At 36.7% G+C, this 22,841-nt stretch overlaps 2 protein-coding genes across 3 annotated transcripts in view; both read left to right on the forward strand.

Moving 5' to 3' along the window:
- PDE11A (phosphodiesterase 11A) overlaps positions 1-22,841 on the forward strand; it is a 522,267-nt gene that overhangs the window by 155,219 nt on the left and 344,207 nt on the right. The gene's annotated exons all lie outside the window — the stretch shown is intronic.
- On the forward strand, positions 6,996-7,842 carry ARL3 (ADP-ribosylation factor-like 3). The gene has a single exon (XM_011991834.1). It carries the CDS (start codon positions 7,059-7,061, stop codon positions 7,605-7,607), a length of 549 nt encoding a protein of 182 aa, XP_011847224.1. The 5' UTR covers positions 6,996-7,058; the 3' UTR covers positions 7,608-7,842.

A 22,841-nucleotide genomic window follows, 5' to 3' on the forward strand; every position in this document is an offset into this window, starting at 1 on the left:
TATTACTCAAGTGTGAATGGATATCCCCAGATGACTATTTTAATCAAACAATGGTAACTACATTTGCTTCAATAAATAATGATCCCCAGATATCAAGTTATCATGGTCATCCTTTTAATCTCTCTGAAGCAGTTGACGGTGCTGATAGCCCTCCTTCCTGGAACTCCTCCCCTGACTGCCATGACTCCATGCTGTAAGACTCTGGTCCACTGCCTGCCTCAGTCTTCCCCTGTTGTATCTCCCATGGTTCACTTCTTTTACCTTCTTTTATCTTGAAGTGGTGGTGTCTCCAAAGTTGCTGTCTTCTGCTTTCCCTTCTGTTCTACACTCTTTCCCTTGGGAGTCTCATTAGTGTACATGATTTCAGCTAACACTTTTATGCTAAACCTAGGTCACTAGACTTATTTGACTTTTGAAGCTCCAAGGCTCCACAGGTCATTTCTGTTTGGATCTTCTGCTGGCTTCTCCAATGCTACATACCCTGAATCAAACTCACTAACTTCCTCTGCTTGTGCCCTGAGTTTCATCATCCTCTTGAGTTTTCTGTGTTGGTCAGTTTTTCAACTACTTGGCTAGAGGCATTGGCATCATCCTTGATTCTGCCCCTCCCTCTAATCTCATGCCTATATGTAACTAATTAGATAGAGTCAAAGTCTATTGATGTGACCTAGAAATGACTCTTGGATCTATAAACTTTAAAAATGAGAGTTTATATTTCTACATTCTTCATTCTTGCTCTCTCTATGGACTACTATTGCTAGAATTATATTTTTACAGTCCTAATGCGAACATGTCAGTTTAAATATTTGACAGCTCTCTATTGCTTCTAGCATAAAACCAAAACTTTTTCACATGGTGTTTGAATGGTTTCAGGATTGAGTCTCAACTACTTCTCGAGTCTCTAGACAAATTGCGCATATGTTTCAATCTTGATTTACGTTGGAATTTTTGCCATTTATGGTACTCGAAATGCATATTCCCGGCTCATTATCTTTGCTTATTCAATTCCTTTAGTCCAGAATTCATTGAAAGTCACTAATGTTCATTAAAGTTCCCCATATAATACCGTTCAATAAATGTTTCTTGGGTTGAAATGTCATTAATAACTTCCCTTCTGAGCATAAATGTGAAAGCAGAGGTCAATTTTTTTTCAACATTGTATGTCCACTAATTAGCAGAATGCCAAATGCATAGTAGATATTCAAAAATATTTACTTGGAAATAAAATCTTTAGAATGACTAGTCTGCATGGTTATATGCGTTTTTAATGCCCATTTATTCCCTAGGAGATACAAAGTAGTGAAATATATAGTTAAAAACATAAAATCAGCATTCTTTACTATCCACTGGCATGATTTGTGGGGGAGAATGGCTACTTACAAGATTAGTACTGACATAATTAGTTGCAAACCCCTCTTTTAGTCACTAAGATTTGATTGTTGATAATAATGAACATTTATAGGGAGAGGCTTACTTACATTTTTTTCTTTACATAAAATTTTGCGCATATAGGAATCATAGGTTTCAGTATCATATATTACAGGGCACATCTCTGTTCCTTGATTTCTATTAGTACAGCTTCACAATATAGTGCCCATGAAACACTGAGTGTTTAAACCTATATCAACATTAGCAGTGAAATTATGGGTATAATGCAAACACTGGATAGGTTTATTTTATTTTATTTTACTTTAAGTTCTGGGATACATGTGCAGAATGTGCAGGTTTGTTACATAGGTACACATGTGCAGAATGTGCAGGTTTGTTACATAGGTACACATGTGCAGAATGTGCAGGTTTGTTACATAGGTATACATGTGCCATGGTGGTTTGCTGCACCCATCAACCCATCATCTAGGTTTTAAGCCCCGCATGCATTAGGTATTTCTCCTAATGCTATCCCTCCCCTTGCCTCCGAACTCCTGACAGGAACCAGTGTGTGATATTCCTCTCCCTGTGTCCCTGTGTTCTCATTGTTCAACTCCCACTTAGAGTGAGAACATGCAGTGTTTGGCTTTCTGTTCCTGTGTTAGTTTGCTGAGAATGATGGCTTCCAGCTTCATTCATGTCCCTGCAAAGGACATGAACTCATTGTTTTTTATGGTTGCATAGTATTCCATGGTGTATATGTACCACATTTTCTTTATCCAGTCTATCGTTTATGGGGATTTGGGTTGGTTCCAAGTCTTTGCTATTGTTAATAGTGTTGCAATAAACATATAGGTGCATGTGTTCTTATAGTAGAATGATTTATAATCCTTTGGGCATATACCCAGTAGTGGGATTGCTGGGTCAAATGATATTTCTGGTTCTAGATCTTTGAGGAATCACCACACTGTCTTACACAATGGTTGAACTAATTCACACTCCCACCAACAGTGTAAAAGTGTTCCTATTTCTCCACAGCCTCGCCAGCATCTGTTGTTTTCTGACTTTTAAATAACTGCCATTCTAACTGGTGTGAGATGGTATTTCATTGTGGTTTTGATTTGCATTTCGCTAGTAATGGTGAGCTTTTTTTCATATGTTTGTTGAGAGTTTTTAATAACGGAAAAATTGGTTCATCCTATAGGAATTTATTTGACTGCATACGAGTATTTTCACCTGAATTGTTTGCTTTTTAAAATAGTTATTTAAGCTTCAGTTTATTTGGAATTGTATAGTTCTTTGTTACCTTCTCAACTAGTGAGCATCACTTAGGAGAGCATCAGAATTATCAATTTTCTTTAGTTTGCTATAGAAAAAACAATGTCTACCTTAGCATAATTTCTGTGATCCAGATAAAATAGGAATCAATACAAATCTACTAAAAAGGAGAAATATTTGTCTTTTTAACTGGCGTTGCCTGAACAAATTATTTTATTGCTTTGAGAACCACAGGGAAGACTAATTGGTGTTGACATAAAAATAAATATTTACATTGATAAACCTTGATTTATTAGGAGAAAAAATAATATCTTACAGTTTAGAGTCAGAATAAATACAGTCTGGTTTTTGTTTTTGTTTTTTTTTTTTGTCTTTGTTACCTTGTTACCAAGGTGTAGGGGATAAATAAGAATTAGCACCTTATCTGAGAATCACCTAATCACCACTCTCCCAGTTGAGAGGGTATGAGAAAGTGATTAAAAGCATCGATATTGAAATCAATCAGATTGTGGCTTGAATTACAATTTATTATCTGTGTGACATTGGGCTAATTGCTGAATCTTGCTCAGACTCAATTTCTGCATTCATGAAATTGGTATTCATTTATTCATTTGTTTATTCAATTATTCAATAAAATAAGCAAAAATACATTTGTCATCATGGAATTTACATCCAATATGGAAATAATAACAGTACCTAGCTTCTACAGTTGTTGTGGGAATTAGCTGATAAATGCAGATAAACTGCTTAGCACAATGCCCAGCACCTAGTACATCTACTAAATTAGAGAAAGTGACTAGTATAGTTTGACACACATATAGAAGAGGTGCTTGTGTGGGAATAGGTGCTTGTGTGGGAATGGGCCCTGGGGAGATAGTAGATTGGGGCCAGATTTTAGAGGCTGAGGTTTATTCAATACTTACTACTGTCAGTCTGTACTAGGTGCTTTAAGCTTGCAACAATCCTGTGAGGCAGATATTGGAAATTAACATTTATTCAATCATTCCTTCATTCAGTCAAAAAACCTTTATTATAAACACAATCAGAAGTGACAAAGGAGGCTGGGCATGGTCACTTACACCTGTAATCCCAACACTTTGGGAGGCCGAGGTGGGTGGATCACCTGAGGACAGGAGTTCAAGAGCAGCCTACACAACATGGCAAAACCCTGTCTCTACTAAAACTATAAAAAATTAGTTGGGTTCGGTGGTACATGCTTGTAATCCCAACTACTTGGGAAGTTGAGGCAGGAGAATCTCTTGAACCCAGGAGGCAAAGGTTGCAGTGAGCCGAGATCATGCCAGTGTACTCAAGGGTGGGCAACACAGGGAGAGTCAAAAAAAGAAAAGAAAAAAGAAATGACAAAGGAGACATTACTACCAACCCCATAGAAACACAAAAACCCTCAGAGACTATTACAAACATCTCTAGACACACAAACTAGAAACCTAGGAGAAATGGATAAATTCCTAGAAACATACAGGAATGAACCAGTAAACAAATGAAACCCTGAACAGACTGATAATGTGTTCCAAAATTGAACCAGTAATAAAAGCCTACCAACCAGAAAAAACCTTGAATTAGATGGATTCACAGCCAAATTCTACCAGATGTATAAAGAAGAGCTGGTACCAATTCTACTGAAACTATTCCAAAAAACTGAGAAGAAGGACTCCTTCCTAACTCATTCTATGAGGTCAGTGTCATTCTGTTACAAAAACCTTACAGAGACACACACACACAAAAAAAACTTCAGGCATACATCCCTGATGAACATAAATACAAAAATTCTCAACAAAATACTAGCAAACTGAATCTAGCAGTATATCAAAAAGCTAATCCACTATGACCAAGTAGGCTTTATTTCTGGAATGCAAGGTTGGTTCAACGTGTGCACATCAATAAATGTGATTCATCACATCAGCAGAATGAAAAACAAAACCACCAGATCATCTTACAGACACAGAAAAGGCTTCCAATAAAATTGAACATCCCTTCATGTTAAAAAAAAAAAAACACCTCTATAAACTAGGCATTGAAGGAACGTACTTCAAAGTAATAAGAGCCATCTGTGACAAACCCACAGCCAACATCATACTAAATGAGCAAAAACTGGAAGTATTCCCCTTGAGAACTAGAACAAGACAGGAATGTCTACTCTCATTACTCCTATTCATCATAGTACTGGAAGTCTCAGCCAAAGCAATCAGACACGAGAAAGAAATAAAAGACATCCAAATAGGAAGAGAGGAAGTCAAACTATTTATTTTCCCAGATGATACAATTTTATACCTAGAAAATCCCATACTCTCTGCTCCAGAGCTCCTAGGTCTGATAAACAACTTCAGCCAAGTTTCAGGATACAAATTCAATGTACAAAAATCAATAACATTTCTATACACCAGCAATGTCCAAACTGAGAGCCAAATCAAGAACACAAGGTCATTAACAATAGCCACACAGAAAATAAAACACCTAGGAATACAGCTGTCTAGGAAGGTAAAAGATCTCTGCAATGTGAATTTCAAAACTCTGCTGAAAAAAATCAGAAACAACAAATACAAATGGAAAAACATTCCATGCTTATGGATTGGAAGAATCAATCATTAAAATGGCTATACTGCTCAAAGCAGTTTACAGATTCAATGCTATTCCTATCAAACTACCAATTACATTTTTCACAGAATTAGAAAAAACTATTTTAAAATTCATATGGAACCAAAATGACCCCAAATAACCAAAGCAATACTAAGCAAAAAGAACAAAGCTGGAGGCATCACACTACCTGACTTCAGTCTATATGACAAGGCTACATAACCAAAACAGCATGGTACTGATACAAAGAGAGACAAATAAACCAATGGAACAGGTTAGAGAACCCAAAATTAAAGCCACACACCTACAACTATCTGATCTTTGACAAAGTTGTCAAGAACAGGCAATGGGGAAAGGACTGTCTATTCAATAAATGGTGCTGGAATAACTGGTTAACCATATGCAGAAGAATGAAACTGGACCCCTTCATTTCACCATATACAAAAATCAACTCAAGATGGATTAAAAAGTTAAATGTAAAACTTAAAACTATAAAACCCTAGAAAAAAACCTAGGAAATACTATTCTGGACATAGATCTTGACAAAGATTTTATGACCAAGACTCCAAAAGCAATTGCAACAGAAAAATTGACAAGTGGGAACTAATTACGGAGCTTCTCCACAGCAAAAGAAACTATCAACAGAGTAAACAGACAATCTACAGGATGGGAGAAAATATTTGCAAACTATGCATCTGACAAAGACCTAATTTGCAGAATCTTTAAGGAACTTAAACAAATTAGCAAGCAAAAAGCAAACAATACCATTAAAAAATGGGCAAAGTACATGAACAGACGCTTCTCAAAAGAAGACATACACATGGCCAGCAAGCATATGAAAAAAAGCTCAGCAACACTAATCATTAGAAATGCAAATCAAAACCACAATGTGATACCATCTCACACCACTCAGAATAGCTCCTATTAAAACATCAAAAAATAACGAGTGCTGATGAGGTTGCAGAGAAAAAGGAACACTTATACACTGCTGGTGGGAATGTAAATTAGTTCAGCCATTAAGGAAAGCATTTTGGAGATTTCTCAAAGAACTTAGAACTACCATTTGACCCTGCAACCCTATTACTGGGTATATACCCAAAGGAATAGAAATCATTTTACCATAAAGACACATACACATGCATGTTCATCTCAGCACTAGTCACAATAGCAAAGATACAGAATCAACTTAAAGGTCCATGGGTGATGGACTGGATAAAGAAAATGTGGTTCATATACACCATGGAATATGATGCAGCCTTAAAAAAATGAGATTGTGTCGTTTGCAGCAACATGGATGGAGCTGGAATCTATTATCCTAAGCAAATTAACACAGGAACAGAAAACCAAATACCACATGTTCTCACTTTTAAGTAGAAGCTAAGCATTGAGAACACATGGACACAAGAAGGGAACAATAGGCACTAGAGCCTATTTGAGGGTGAAGGGTTGGAGAAAGGTGAAGATCAAAAAACTACCTATCAGGCAGTGTGCTCATTACCTGGGTGATGAAATAACCGGTACAACAAATCCCTGCGACATGCAATTTACCCATGTAACAAACCTGCGTATGTAGCCCCCTGAACCTAAAATAAAAGTTGGAAAGAAAAAATAATAGAGTTAAGTACTAAATACACAATCAACTAAATAGCTAAAAGTTTAATATGATTAACTCGGAGAAATAGATATGCGTATTATATATTTGGGGGATTGATGGATAGAAGGTAACGCTTCTTTTAAAAATAAATCTTAGTTGCCCTTGGTAACGGGGGAGGCAGAAGGAGGAGGAGGAGGAGGAGGAGGAGGGACTCGGCGGGAGGATGGGCTTGCTCTCAATTTTGCGCAAGTTGAAAAGTGCACCAGACCAGGAGGTGAGAATACTTCTCCTGGGCTTGGATAATGCTGGCAAGACCACTCTTCTGAAGCAGCTAGCATCTGAAGATATCAGCCACATCACACCTACACAGGGTTTCAACATCAAAAGTATGCAATCACAAGGTTTTAAACTGAATGTATGGGACATTGGTGGACAGAGGAAAATCAGACCATACTGGAGGAATTATTTTGAAAATACTGATATTCTTATATATGTAATCGACAGTGCAGACAGAAAAAGATTTGAAGAGACGGGTCAGGAACTAGCGGAATTATTGGAGGAAGAAAAACTAAGTTGTGTGCCAGTGCTCATCTTTGCTAATAAGCAGGATTTGCTCACAGCAGCTCCTGCCTCTGAAATTGCAGAAGGACTGAACCTGCATACCATCCGCGACCGAGTCTGGCAGATCCAGTCTTGCTCAGCTCTCACAGGAGAGGGCGTTCAGGATGGCATGAACTGGGTCTGCAAAAATGTCAATGCAAAGAAGAAATAAAATCTAGACGAATGGAGACGCAGGAGCTGCGGGAGCCGAATTCGGTCCTGAAAAACACTAATTTGCTGCTTTCTGACCAAATGTTTTTCCGTCTGTGTACAGCTACAGCTGTTTGAAGAGAGGGAACAACACAGTTTAGAAAGAATCCCCATTCCAGCAGTAGATTTAACTGATCTCTGAGGTTCAGTAGCATTTTTCAAATAAAGGAATTATATTATTTCCTCTGCATAAAAAATAAATAAATAAATAAATAAATAAATCTTGAGGTTGCACTGAGCTGAGATGGCGCCACTGCACTCCAACCTCTGTGACAGAGCAAGACCCTGTCTCAATAAAAAACCAACCAAACAAACAAAACAGAAATAAAATAAATCCCGTTGATTATTTGACTTTTTCAAGTTATTTGTGTGTATCACTTGGAAAATAATATAAATTAAATAATATACAGTAATTTTAAAAAACAGCCATTATTGAGGATCTTTTCTATACCAGGCATTGTGCTAGGCACTGGAGATAAGAAGATGGGTAAGACTCAGGGCCTCCCTTGCTGAATCCACTCACAATGACAGTTCAGTGAAGGGCACGCTGTGGTAGAGTAAAGCAGAGTACTTCCCCAGCACCTAACCCAGTCTGAAGGGGTGCAGCTGGATGGTGGAGGCCACTGGAAACATCTCAAGCTTGGGTTACAAAATGACTCCAGTTCTCAAGCAGCCACCCTGCCCCATCCTCAAGTTTTATTTGTGGCTTTCTAGATACTCTCTGGAAAGCTGCGCTATACTTGTGCTCTAGGATAAGAGCTATTTTCAGATATCATATTTCTGCAATTGGATTTCAAGAGAGAAGCAGAGAATAGGGAAAGAATGGGTTGGATGTTTCTCTGGATCTGCTCTCTCACCTTGCAGATGGACCAGGGGAGAGTAGCACTTGGGTAGCTGGACTGTGGCTAGGTGCAGGCAAGGAGTGGGCCTATTCACTTCACTGGACTTGAGTTTATCTTTGTAAGTTGGGAAAATAACTTTTCCTTGGAGTCATTTTTCATATATTCAAAGGAATTATAGTAGAAGACTTTAAAGATCTGCTCCTGCTCTGATATCTCATAATTCTCCATGGAGGAGGGTAGGTCACCATATCGTAATGCTTATTTGGGGGTATGTGGAATGCAAGGTTACACTAGCACACACTCAGGTCTGTTTCTCGTTGAGGTTTCCTCTCGAATCTGTATAGAGCTCATCCTGAAGATACAGAAATATTGGTGTTTTGAGGGAATGAGTGAAGAAATTGTCTGAGGAGGAACTTTTATAAATTTAGTGGAAGATATTTAATCATTTGGAAGCAGTAGATTTTAGTTTCTTATTTTTCTGTCTCTGAAATAGTTAAAGGACATAGATAACAGAAAGCCTATTGACAGCCAGATTTTATTCAATTTTCCTACAGAAGGCACAGCGATCTGGAATAATTCCCACCATCCCAACTAGTTTCTCTATTTACTTTGTCTTAAAAATTCTTCTTGGCAACTTTTCTTTTGAAAATTAAAACTTTGATCTTTGGGAAGTAACAGTTCAGAATCTTTTTAAAAAAAAATGGCATTTGGATACAGTATTAACCAAACTTCCAGTTCAAATCAGAAAATTTCTGAGATCTTTTTTGAGATTTGTTTTCATTAGCTTTTTATTATCTCCCCCTGTGTTTACTTGTGTTTGTTTTTATGAGTAAGGCACGCTTTAATTTGTCTAATAAATATGTTCCTGAAATAGGAGTCAAGCTGCATTTAAAATGTTGTTAGGATTTGTTGTTCAAATGGCCACTACTCTGAATTTATTTTGCAATGTAACTTATCTGGCCCTAATTTCATGTATGCTTGGATTTTGATTTATTTGGTTTGTCTAAAGCAAGGCACATCAGTTAACTATTGGATCTATTCCTGTTTATTACTCTCATAAAATCTAGAGCTATCACTTTAAAATTTTAAAATCCAGAATCTCATGTGATTAGCACTGTTCTTGTTAATAGCAATGTAGTTTTCCTTTATTTATAATATATTTATATCCATGATAGTTTACTATATAATTTCATTATATAAATAAATGGGCTTATTAAGTTTGAGTATTTTCATTTTACTGATTGTATAACTATAAACTGTGACTAGGGATATTGATACATTTGTGGACATTTATGCACTGAAAATTATACAGGACATTGAATGTTGGGCTGAGAAACCTGGACTCTTCCTGCTGTTTGTAAGAGGAAGCATTTTACTCAGTTTGGGGGCAGCGTCCTGGAGGAATGATCAGGAAGGTTCTGAAAAGCCATCTTGATCACATATATGTCTCTTAGCATGAGATTCTCAATATTGTAATTACTGAAGCATTTGCTCTCTGGTATTGACATCTCCTTTACCACTGACTGTGGTTCTGCATCAGCTTGTGACCTGAAAGACCAACCAGTCAGGAGGCAACATTAGGATGTGTATGGATCCATTTAAAGGGGTCATGTCTAGGGCAAGACTAGACTAGTATCAAATATGGGATGCTGGGCAGCCCAAGACAACTTTCAATAGTTTTGCTTAGGGCACACCTATTTTCTCTAAATAGCTATGTTGTACATGCAAAAGAGTTGTAATTAATGTGTTATATTAGATTCGTTTTCATGTGCTTCATTTTTTTTCTTCTTGATTTGGCAGCTTTTCTGTTTTAGACAATTATACATGAAAATGGAAAATCTCAAGTTCCCTTCTATATAATTTGCTTTAGTTCTCTCATGGGGGCAGCCTGGGCATTTTTAGCAACCTGGGAGTAGTTCTTCTAAGTTTATTCTGAAGTATGTTTACATACAAGTTTGGCTATAAAAAAGTAGACATGAAATGACTCTAATGTTTTATAATGAAACTCAATTTCAAAAAATATTCATAATGAAAACCATTATTAATTCTACTATTTAGTTGAAATTTTTTTCATTTCCAATGAGTTTCAAAATGGTACCTTTAGTTGCTTCTTTGATACACAATGGTATCAAAGTGGAACTATTTTCAAATTGTCTTCTGTCTTCTAGGTGGATGAAAAGGAGAACTTTGGTTCCCCATCTCTATTTCAATTAGAGTTTTAAAGTCCGCTTTAATTTATTTTTATATCTATTCTCTGATGACACTTTGAAACTCCAAAATAATGATGAAAAAGATAATGGAAACTCTAAGCGATGGGGAACTTTCATAAGTTATCCAGGGATCAAAAAAATAATGACAGTGATTGCTCATTAATCCTGCCAGGAGGTGCTGGGCTAATTCTAAACCTTTAGTTATGTATCAATAAGCAAGTACATCACTGTGTAAGCTAGGGTTAATGCTTAGCTACTTAGGAAAAAAAGAGTGTGAATTTTATTGTTACTTTATTAAAAGAATAGTATAATTATTTATTCTAATAATAAACATTAACCAGTATTTCTAATACTGAAAATTTTGAAGGTGTTACAATTGGAGTAAAATTTAAAGAAATATAATATAGAATCTTCTCACCAATACTTAATAAACCTGTATCTCCTTGCATCCCTATCTAAATCCAACTCTACTTGATTTGAGTTTTGGATATCCAATTGATATATCAAATTTTAGGCCTCTTTGCAACCTATTTTCTCCAAAGCCTTTCCTATTCCAATAAAAGACCACACCATTCCCCCAATTGTTCAACTCTCAAATCTTTTTCTTATTACTCAAATTAATCAATTCATCAGCAAGTCCCTGTTGGCTTGAAATATATCCCAGTCTCTCCTTTCTCTCTGTTTATACAGTTACCATCCTGATCATGATCCAAGCCACCCTCATTTCTTGTCTGGACTACTGGTATAACCTCCTGTTGGGTCCTCCTGATTCCACTAGTGCTCCATAACCATGTATTCTCTTTAGGGTAGCCAGAGAGACACTTTAAAACTGTAGATCAGATCATGGCCCTTTTATGCATTAAAAAACTGCCACAGGCACTTTTGGCACTGTATCTAAATTCTCAGCCCTGGCTTCCAAGGTCCTACATGATCTAGGTCTGTCTTCCTTTGAGACACCTTTCCGTCTTCTTTCCATCATGTTCAACACTCTCCAGCCATAGGGATTTTTCTGTTCCTGACACATACCAAGCTCATTTCAGTCTTAAGGTTGTTACACGTCTTCATTCCTCTTCTTGGCTCTGGTTTCCAGATCAGCTGCTGCTTGTCACTCAATACCCCTTCCCTGGGAGATCTTTTCCAAGTTAGTCCCTTGACCTTCAAGTTACTCTTTTCTTATAGCAGCACGATTATCTCATTCATTTACTTGTTTATTGCCCATCTCTACCTCCTCCACTGTGATGTGTAAGCTACTAGAGAACAGCAACCTTATCTTCATGGGAATTTCTCATTCCCAATAATTAGCACAGTGCCTGGAATGTAAAAGGGGCTCAATAAATTTTGTTCAATTAGTCAATCTATTAATTCAGTATTTTTCTTCTTTTATTTCATAAATTTAAGGAGACAAATCTTTAGTTATTTTTCTCAGTTTCTTTCAGTTTGCTCTTACTATTATATCAATCTCTAACTCTGGAATTATGTGGAGAGGCAGGAAAAAATAGCACTTTCCTCTACTAAATCCATCTCTGAGAGTTGCTCAGTTTAAGGAATTATGTCCTTTCCTTAAGGTTTGATTCTGATGAAATTCACCTTGAAGTTTTAGCATTTCTCTTTTGATAGCCATTCTCTGCACTTCCTTCACTGTGCAGAAACCAAAAGAGGGAGATTAATTAATCCCAGTGTGCGCAAGAATGATATTCCATGATTGTCTCTTTAAGGTTACAAGGGTATAACTAACCCTCTCCGCCTTATCTTATTTCCATTTGTGGATATAGATTTGTTAGTCTGAATTTTCTTTCCACATCCAAAATAAAATATACTTGTTCGACAGTTAAATAAAACTGCACAAACACTTAAAGCAGAGATAAAATGCAAGTAGTTTCACAAAGGGCTTGCGCTATTCTTGGGATGACCTTGTGCTGCTCACAAACATCCCTCCGTCAAGGCCATTTACCAAATCCTTCTACATCCTTGTATGTACTAAGGAGGAAAAAGCATGCTGCAATACTTTGTGTACTAGAGGATTCTATTTATTTTTTAAAATGCATTGAGGCTGGGCACGGTGGCTCATGCCTGTAATTGCAGCACCTTGGGAGGCTGAGGCAGGTGGATCACCTGAGGTTAGGAGTTCGAGAGCAGTCTAGCCAACATGATAAAACCCCATGTCTACTAAAAATACAAAAATTAGCAGGGCCCGGTGGCGCACACCAGCTACTTGGGAGGCTGAAGCAGGAGAATCGCTTGAACTCGGGAGGGGAGGTTGCAGTGAGTCAAGTTTGTGCCACTGCACTCCAGCCTGGACAACAGCACGAGACTCTGTCTCAAAAAAAAAAAAAAAAAAAAAAGAGGCATTGGAAAAACAGAGGTAGAGGATAGAGGAATGTATAGGTAGGTTTTCAACAAACAGTTTTGGAATTATGGTTTTTTTGGTATTCTTTTTATCTTTGAAGGCTTTCTAGATTTTAAAACAATAACATGTATTGCTCTTGTTTATTATTCTTACTACTTTTCTAATCATAAAAAAGAATACTGTTTAAAAGAAAATTATTGTAACTAAAACCCAAAGGTGGTTGTGAGCAGCCAACCCTCTGGCACCTTTGTGTGTGACAAGAGAGGGCCTGCATCTCTTGTCTCTAATAACCTGGAGAATCACATAGCTCAATGGGCTCCGTTTTATTTTCTGGTTTGGAAAAGCTGGTTTCAGGTTCACAACTGGGTTTGAAGTGTAATTCTTTTCCAGACAAAAGTGGTTTAAAAATCACAATGTACTACATAATGGGATTTCTTTTCTTCCTGAGCAACATTACCCAGGGGAAGTTTTTTGTTTTGTTTTGTGTTGTTGTTTTTAGGATTTAAAAAATTACTTCCATTGAATTGATAATGTTTGGTTCCATGAAAAGAAACACTATTGAATTTAATAGTTCTAACCATGGAAGTTCTGAGACCATTGAAAATAAAGAATTAAAGTTTGCCATCTTCTTTATCCTTTTTTGTTGGGAGAAATAGCATATATTATATACAGTGCTGAGTTTTTAAGAAAGGCGGAAATATTTGTACATTTATGTTCTCTTGTGCTAGGAGAAGCCAGTGCAGTTGATGACATCATTTTAAGTACCTTGCTGCTGCAAGTCTGATCAATGGACCAGCGCCTTGTTAGAAATGCAGAATCTCAGGCCATTGCAGACCTACTGGCTGTTTAACCAGCTCCTCAGTGTCTCTTAGACTCGTTAATTGGGAAGCACTGTCCTAGACTACTTTGGGAATTTCCAGGTCCTAACTGCTACACCTCTAGTTTCATTTATTGCCCTTTCTCCTTTTCATCTTTTATCACTCATGACCAATAACTTATGGAGAAGTCTGTAAAGCAGGACTTATTAATCTGGGATCTGTGAACTCTCAGGGAATTGTGGGTGATTTGTGAACCCACTGAAATTCTACGTAAAATTATGTATGTATATACATACTCAGCTTTCATTAAATTCTCAGGAAGCAAACAAACAAAAAAAGCCATTCCAGGCTATAAAAGCATAAATGCCGCCATGCTTGTCATTAAAACATGGAATTGGATGACTCTTGTAGTTACAGAATTATTATTCCTACCCAGGAAAAGTCTAAGATAAAACATCAATAAACCTTTCCCATTGTTTTAATAAAAAGAATCAAATTGACTAGAGAATTGATCACAGAGACCAGTAATTTTTGGAAGCAGCTTTCTAATTCCCAAAAATTGAATTATACTCCACTGGTCCTGATGTGGTAGGTTAGGAAAATATTGCTTTTTTAGTACTCATAGGTCTTGCATGCTTTAGGGTAATTAAAGATAAATGTCTCCATAATGTGAGTTTTGTGCCTTTACTATCATTTTGATTATTTGATTCCCTATGACAGAGCTCCTCAACCCTGGCTACATATTAGATTCATCCCATCCCAGACCAATTGAATCAGATTCTCAGATCCCCTGGGGGTGGAGACCAGGTTTACTGGGTTTTATTTTGTTTTAACTCTCCCTGGGTAATTTTAAAGTGTAGCCACGTTAAGAACCATTTGCACAGAGCAATGCTTTTGATAAATTCCAGAATGGCCTAATTGGGGAATCGTGTGTCTTGCATTAATTAAGGGGCACTTGATTTTGTTCCGCCTGGGCAATGAAATCCCTTCTTCTGTTGAAATATCATTATATATGTGCACCACTGTGCTGTCTTTCTTCATTATGTCAAATGGAGGCTGATGTACAAAGAAGCTGTCCAAATCTGGAACTGACTTCAAGAAATCCAGCATTTCGTCTGCTGCTCTAATTACCAGTCCATCTCAGAAAACCTTTCTGATTTTTATATTACCAGTGACTTTTCAAATACAATAAACCTGAAAAGGACCTCTCTCTTGGGCTCTTTTATGGAGGATACTTGATATGCTCTAAGAATGATGGAAATGAGTAATTGTGCTATAACTAAAGAATTTAATTGTAAGTAACATTTTCCCCCCGTTAGAAGTACTTGGCTGATAGTGGAGTTATAAAATGTACAGCCTCTGACATTTTACAAGGCTAAGAATACATAAAAATCTGTAGGATTGAGGATTTCAAAGGGAACAGGGAAGCATTATAGACCAGAACACATAAGAATCTGTAGGATTCAGGATTTCAAAGAGAACAGGAAAGAGCATTCTAGATGGGAAATAATTTACAGTCACTGGTATGCCTTTGACCAAGTAAAGGAAGTGAAATCCCATGATAAAGTTTCGATTTGTAAAGCTTTCCACTAAGACACATTCACAAATTGATGCACAATTACATATTCAAATTTTTCTATTTGGTACTTCAAGCATTTCTAGCATTATTCGATTTTGCAGGCAGTGCTCCGAAAAATAACCTTTGTTTGCGAACTATCCTTTTGTAAAGGAGATCTCTGGCAATCCGGGCACTTCTCACTCTTTTGGGAATTTCCATGGGAATTAGAAGGATTTGTGCTCACCTCAGGAATGAACTCACCAAGGGTTTATTTAATTACAATTTCCTCTAAGATGATGAGAATGCATTCCTGAGAATGATAAATTGACATCATTTTAGGAGTTGGGAAATGGGGAATGGAGTTATACAATAATTTAAATCTGATGAAGATATTTTTGAAGTAGCAGCTTGTACCCAACATTAATGAAAAAAATCGGAACTGATTATTTTTCTAGTATCTATGCTTTAGTCATAATGCTTTCTCAGTCTGGAGAAAATAAATTTTCAGAAAGATATAATGTAACTTGTATGATATTAACTTTTCTTAAAAACAGGATATTCACTTTTCTTTAAAATGTTATGATATTCACTTTTCTTTCCTTCTAGCTAAGGGATTTCTCAGTTTTTCCTTGTGAATATATTATAATCAAAGTGATTTTCTATTTGGAATGGAAGATGCATGCCGGTTATGTTTGTGCCTTTCATCTTTACATTGGCTTTTTTAATTGTAGGAACCTCACCAGGAAGCTCTGTGACAAAGTTGCCCTTCTTTCTAATGTGCTTCAGCATCATTCTTGGAAGTTTTTTTTGGTTTGTTTTTTGTTTTTTGTTTTTCTGATGGAGATTACAGTTTTGTGGCAGCTAGGCACTTGTCTGTTGTTTCGTATTATTCTGTCTTGTAAAAGTTCTATACCTGAGTTCATGAGTTACCTGCCTATTTCATTTCAGTTGCTTTGATGGACTTTGCTTTTAATTTAAGCCAAACTAAAATACTCACAGATGTTTGGCGACGAATTTGAAATGTTTTCCCACTTTTTAGGAAGACAAATGACTGTTGAGTAGTGAAGTTTAATAATCATTTTAAATTAAGCCCACGTTTTGACTGTCTAAAATGTCTCAGGTTCTGTGTTAGGCATTCCAGGAAAAGCAGTACTTGCCTGTCAGGGAATCACATATGAGAGGGAAAATAGAAAACTAATAACTATAATATAGTGTAAGTGCAATGTACAGAGTGGGGGTGGACCACAGAAAGATGGCAGAGACCTCTGAGAGAGTTGGAAAGGGATGCAGGAAGGAAGAATGTAAGTTATTAATATCACCTGTTCAGTTACAAGTAACAGCAACCTCTTCAAGATAACAAGCCAAAAGAGAGAAAGAAAATAAAGAGGGATCAGTTTCCTGGAAGGATATGGATTTCTGACAGAAAAAGAATAAAAGAAAGAAAGCTGAACCAGGCCTCAGAAAGTACCTAAACTGCTGAGTTCTGAGCATCTAGGTATCAGAAACTAAAGGACAGTTCCTAGGGAGAGTTACTGTAGGATGAATTGACTCCAAATATTTTCTGTCCTTGCGTTGCCTCCCTCAAGGTTCCTAAGAGAAAGTCCAGTGTGGGCCACGTGCCTACCGCTTAGATAAGACAGGGGAGGCACTTTGATTTACAGTGCAATCAAAACTGTGTGCAATGAGGGAAGGGTAATTCCCAAAGAGAAATCAAGGTGCAATTACTGGAAGAAAGTGGAATGGATGCTATCAAGCAAAAATAATAGAAGTCTGTTCCGGGAAGGGATACTTAATCCTTGGAATGTAAGTAGGAGTCTCTTAGGTGGAAAGTGGAAAAATGGCCTTCTAAATAGAGGGCATGGAATAAACAAAGAGCCATAAAAGAGTCTACTTTGTCGTGTAACAGCAAGACATTTAGTATGGCGGGAACAAACTATACATGAGGAAGTTTGGGTGGCGAGAAGTGGCAGGAGGTGAGTTAAGAAAGATCTCCATATGGAAATACCTAATGTAATGTAAATGACAAGTTGATGGATGCAGCAAACCAACATGGCACATGTATACCTATGTAACAAACCTGCACGTGTGCACAGGTACCCTAGAACTTAAAGTATAAAAAAAAATTGCCCTTTTTTCCCCCTAAACAATCCTCTAAGAATGTTTGCAAAGAAAATAGCCTTGGAAGATAAAGATAATACTTCTCTCTGAGGAAAGGACAAGTTTGTTTCTGCCAAGGACAATGAAGATAATATCTTCCTCTGGGGCTCACTGTCAGGTAAGCTTACTGCCTATTATAGAGTTGGGTTCTTCTATAACGCTCAGAATTCCTTCCCCATAGCACGGCCCATTGCATGAACAGGTGTCACATATCCCACTTGCATTGCCCTTTGGGATTGAGTCTCAGAAAACCTTCACAAATTCTGATACTCTGCTTACCACTATTACTCTAAGAAGTAAAGTTCTTTGTCTCTGACCCAGGAATCTCATGCCTTCTGTCACCATCCATAAAATTATGACAAGCTAACTAGATGATTTCAAGTGGAGTAGGATTTTAGATTCTTCACTGTCTTGGCAATAACAATACCTGAAAAATAATATAAACTATCTTTCTCAACATTTTGTGTCATTGAATTCCATTGATAAATTGTGGAAAGCACTGATTAAATTTAAGACATTCTCATATTCAGTGATCAAGAAGGTACTGTCATAATAAACTTTCACTAGAATCCAGCTATTAAAGCCTCATGTACTTAGCCAGGCAACTAAAATTGCCCAAAGTGAAATTTGTTGTTCAGTTAGATCATAGGGACACCTGGCTCCTTATAAATATCTTTCTGTTTTCCTTCACTATTGTATCTACTTCTCATTTTATTTCTGTTCATACTTTTTTTTAAAGTAAAACTTGTTTACACTTAGCTCAGAGGAACATTTCTATCTAACATAGAAGATTCACAACAGGAAAGTTAAACAGACTTGAATTGGTAAAATATTAGTTGTGTTTGCATAGATTAATGTGTTAATTTTCTACATCACAGTTTCTTCATCTGTAAAAACAGAATGTTAATACCTACCCTACAGACTTAATAATTTTTGTAACAATAGAAGGACTAAGCATTATTAACATTGTATTGAGATGAATGTCACAACTCCCTATGTCGTTTTCTTCCCATTTCTCCCCATCCTGAAAATCTCTGCCCCTCATTCTCTCCTAGGCTAGACTAATTAATACTGAGGATAATAGCCTGGTCATGCCTACTTGGATGTACCCTGCCCTGTGACTTCAGGGAGATTTTGCCATTTTTAGACCAGATACCAGACTTTGAGGATGAAGACTAAAGAATGGACAGAGATGGGCAGAACCCAGGTAGCAGAAGTTGAGAGAAATAACTAAGCAAAAGTGAGTTATAAAGGTAAAGAAGAAGGAGAGCTAAAACAAGAGGTAGGAAACTTGCTGGGGAACTCTAACAATTGAGCTCTGGAGAGTCTGGAAAAGGTGCAAAAAAAATGGGGAGGAGAGAACAGAAAGTAGAAAAGTATTGTTAAGAGTTACTACTAGGATTCCCAAGGTATGTCATTAAGAAATAAAACTGCTTTTGTAATTTGCAGTTAGTGTCAGAAGAAAGTGGTTGTTGAAATGTGATTCTTTGAATGCAATATTTTCCTAAGTTTGACTCACATAGATCACGTATCTACAGTATCAGTACTTACGTTTAAGTTATACACAAACTGTTATATCACGTTCTCAACGAAGAGTTTTATCTTTACTTTTCCTGCTATTCCAGAATTAATATGAAATGAGGAATATAAAATAAAAGATACCTAGATTCCATTGTCAAAGGCAACTAAGATATTTATTCATATTTGCATCATGCCCTGTAAGAATGATAGTATAAAACCTCTCTATCAATGTGAAAGCTCTCATTGTCAATCTAAATTGTCTAGAGTCACTGTCAATCTAAAATGACTCTACTGTCTTTGAATAATGCAGACCTCCCAGTTACCCAACAGCTCCTTCCTTTGAGTGCTGTGATGAGGGTAGGTTAGGCCCTCAGTGGGAGTCATATTAATCAGGTCATTACAGATACAGGATCATTGTCATTAGGTATTAATTAAGTACTCTATGGCAAGCACATTACATTATGCACATCATATGTTTTATCTCATTTATTTCTCACAACACATGATGTGAGAAGTATTATTATTATGATTACCACCATTTTACAAAAGAGGAGAAGCAGGCTGAAGAAGCTCTGAACACATCTGGCTCAACAGGTCTGATTAATCCAGATGCCTACTCACCAGTATAAATGGCAATCCCAGAATTTGTTTAGGATGACTGATTTTAGCTCTAGAATGGGGCAGGAATGAGTCTGAAATTTGGCATTCTTAAAGAGTACAGCAGCTTGTCAAATACTGTGTGTGTAGGATGGGCACTAGAATATTTCTCCTGTCTTTTTAAGATGTTTTGTATCAGTTTATATCTTGTGATTAAACATTTTAAATACAAAAAAAGAGAAAGTTCTCCATATTAAATGCAAAAGGATTAGGACTTTTGGTAATATATATAATCAAGTTTTATTATTACATTTTTTTTTAAGAGACAGGGTCTCAATCTGTCATGACCAGGCTGGAATGCAATGTTGCAGTCATAGCTCACTGCAGCCTTGAACTCCTGGGCTCAAGTGATCCCCCCACCTCAGCCTCCCAAGTAGCTAGGACTACAGGCATATGCCACCACTTTTGGCTAATTTTTGAATTTTATTTTTTGTAGAGATAGTGTCTCACTGTGTTGCCCAGGCTGATTCTGAACTCCTGGACTCAAGCAATCCTCCTGCTTCAGCCTCCCAAAATGTTGAGATTATAGGCACAAGCCACTGCACTCAGCCTGTTATTAATTTTTTAAACAATTTAAATCAGTAGAAAATTAAGCAGAAAATTGACAAAGAAATTTAATTGATTAACATACATCAGAAAAAAGTTTAACTTTCGGAAGTGAAAGTTAATGAAAAATAAACAGATAACTAGTTTCAACCTATCATTTTTCTATCTAGAGTTTGAGAGGGCCAGCTGGGATGGAGCTTTTATGTATTGTACATGAGAGTATAAACTAGAACAAGTGTTATTTTTCTAGAAAAGAATTCGACAGGTATATTAAGATTCTTAAAGTTTTCTTTTCTTCATCTCTGATCCAAAAATTCTACTTCTAAGGTTTTGCCTGGAGGCAATAATCATGGATGCAAACAGATACGAAGTTCCAAGTATCAGTGTTTTATAAAATCAAAAAAATTGGAAATTTTCTAGAAAATAGTAAGAGAATAAGTATTAAACTATAAATCCTAATTCAGACATTAAATCTTGTTTTCAAAGAATTTATAACAACACGAAAGTATTTTCATGTTACATATACGCACATGCGCATAGTATTATTTTGACTCTGTTAAAAAAAAAAAGTGGGGGAGCCAGGCGTGGTGGCTCAGGCCTGTAATCCCAGCACTTTGGGAGGCCAAGGCAGGTGGATCACGAGGTCAGGAGATCAGGACCATCCTGGCTAACATGGTGAAACCCCGTCTCTACTAAAAATACAAAAAAAAAAAATTAGCCGGGCATGGTGGCACACGCCTGTAGTCCCAGCCACTCTGGAGGCTGAGGCAGGAGAATGGCGTGAAGCCAGGAGGCGAAGCTTGCAGTGAGCTGAGATCGCGCCACTGCATTCCAGCCTGGGTGACAGAGCAAGACTCCATCTAAAAAAAAAAAAAAAAAAAAAGTCTTACACACATACAACATACAAGTACCTACCTGCCTACCATCTATCATGATGTATATACATATCTGAAGGAAACAAAATAAAATATTAAGAAAGGCTATCTCTGGATGGAGGGCTATCACTGAAGGGTGGGTGACTTTAACTTTCTTCTTCATGCTTTTCTGTGTTTTTCACATTTGTAATGAATACATGTTGCCTTTCTTTTTAATGTAAAATTAAAATTAAGATTTTAAAGTAGAGATATATTTATAGAAGTGATTGTGTAACAGATCAAGCAGTGCAGAGATCTAATAAAACTGTTCATTTTCTAATTGTTGGGTATAGAAAAGATTGTGAAGCAACCTAAATTTCCATCAGTTTTTTAAGCAGAGCCTTGAAAAGTAAATTCACATAAACAAAAATCCTTAGTGTAGTTCCACCTTGTTGTATAACTCAGTTAGAGGGTACCCTATCTGTTGCAAACATCAATGATGAAGGCTGTTTCAGAACACTTTACCAGTTACACATTGACAGAACTTTCTTTTGGTTATATTTCCGTTATTGGTTATTTTGGTTATATTTTCCATATCCTCTAATCCAAAATTTCTCCTGCCCTAAGGTAAAATACCTTTCCTCTTGTCTCTTTCTAGAGGATAGAAGGAAAAGATGGGTCCAGGTCTTTATTTTCATCCTTCATAGACTAGAAGCCTGCTTTCACATTACCATATGGTCTTCTTTCCTTTAGATTCCAGAACAAATCATGCAAATAACCTCAGAAATGACAAAGAAAGTCCCATGCTCTGCTCATTTTTTCAGAACGTTTGACAGCACACTGTAAACACACATTAAAACAAACAAACTCAACATTAACTTCTGAATGTGTAAAGGACGTTTAAAAGTGTCTCCATCAATAAATGGTGCTGGGAAAATCGAACATTGACATGCAAAAGAATGAGGCTAAAGCCTAATTTTACACCTTACACAAAACTTAAAATGGATTAAAGACCTAAGTGTAAGACCCAAAACCATGAAACCTAGTAAGAAACATAGGGGGAAAGCCTCATTACACTGACTTTGGCAGTGGTTTTTTTGAATATGACATCAAAAGCATAGGCAACAAAGGGAAAAATAGACTGGGTCTATATCACACTCAAAAACTTCTGGGTGTCAAAGAACACAATGAACAGAATGAAAAGGGAGCATATAGAACAGGAGAAAATACCTGCAAATTATATATCTGATAAGGAGTTAATATACAGACTATATAAAGAATTTGCACAACCCAACGATAACAAAAACTAACATGATTTAAAAATGGGCAAAGGACTTAGATGACATTTCTCCAAAGATGATATACAAATGGCTAAGAAGCATGTATGAAAAGATGCTCAACAGCATTAATCATTAAAGAAATGCAAATTCAAACCACAATGAGATATCATGTTGCACCCAGGAGGATGGCAACTATCAAAAACAAACAAAGAAAAAAGAAAAGTGTTAGTAGGGATATGGAGAAATGGGAACCCTTGTGAAGTACTGGTGGGATTGTAAAATGATGCAACTACTCTGAAAAACAGTATGGCATTTCTTCAAAAAATTAAAAGTAGAACTACCATATTTTCATGTTACATATACGCACATGCGCATAGTATTATTTTGACTCTGTTAAAAAAAAAAA

The sequence above is a fragment of the Mandrillus leucophaeus genome, unplaced genomic scaffold (genome assembly GCF_000951045.1).
Source record: "Mandrillus leucophaeus isolate KB7577 unplaced genomic scaffold, Mleu.le_1.0 Scaffold40, whole genome shotgun sequence".
Lineage (NCBI taxonomy): Eukaryota > Metazoa > Chordata > Mammalia > Primates > Cercopithecidae > Mandrillus > Mandrillus leucophaeus.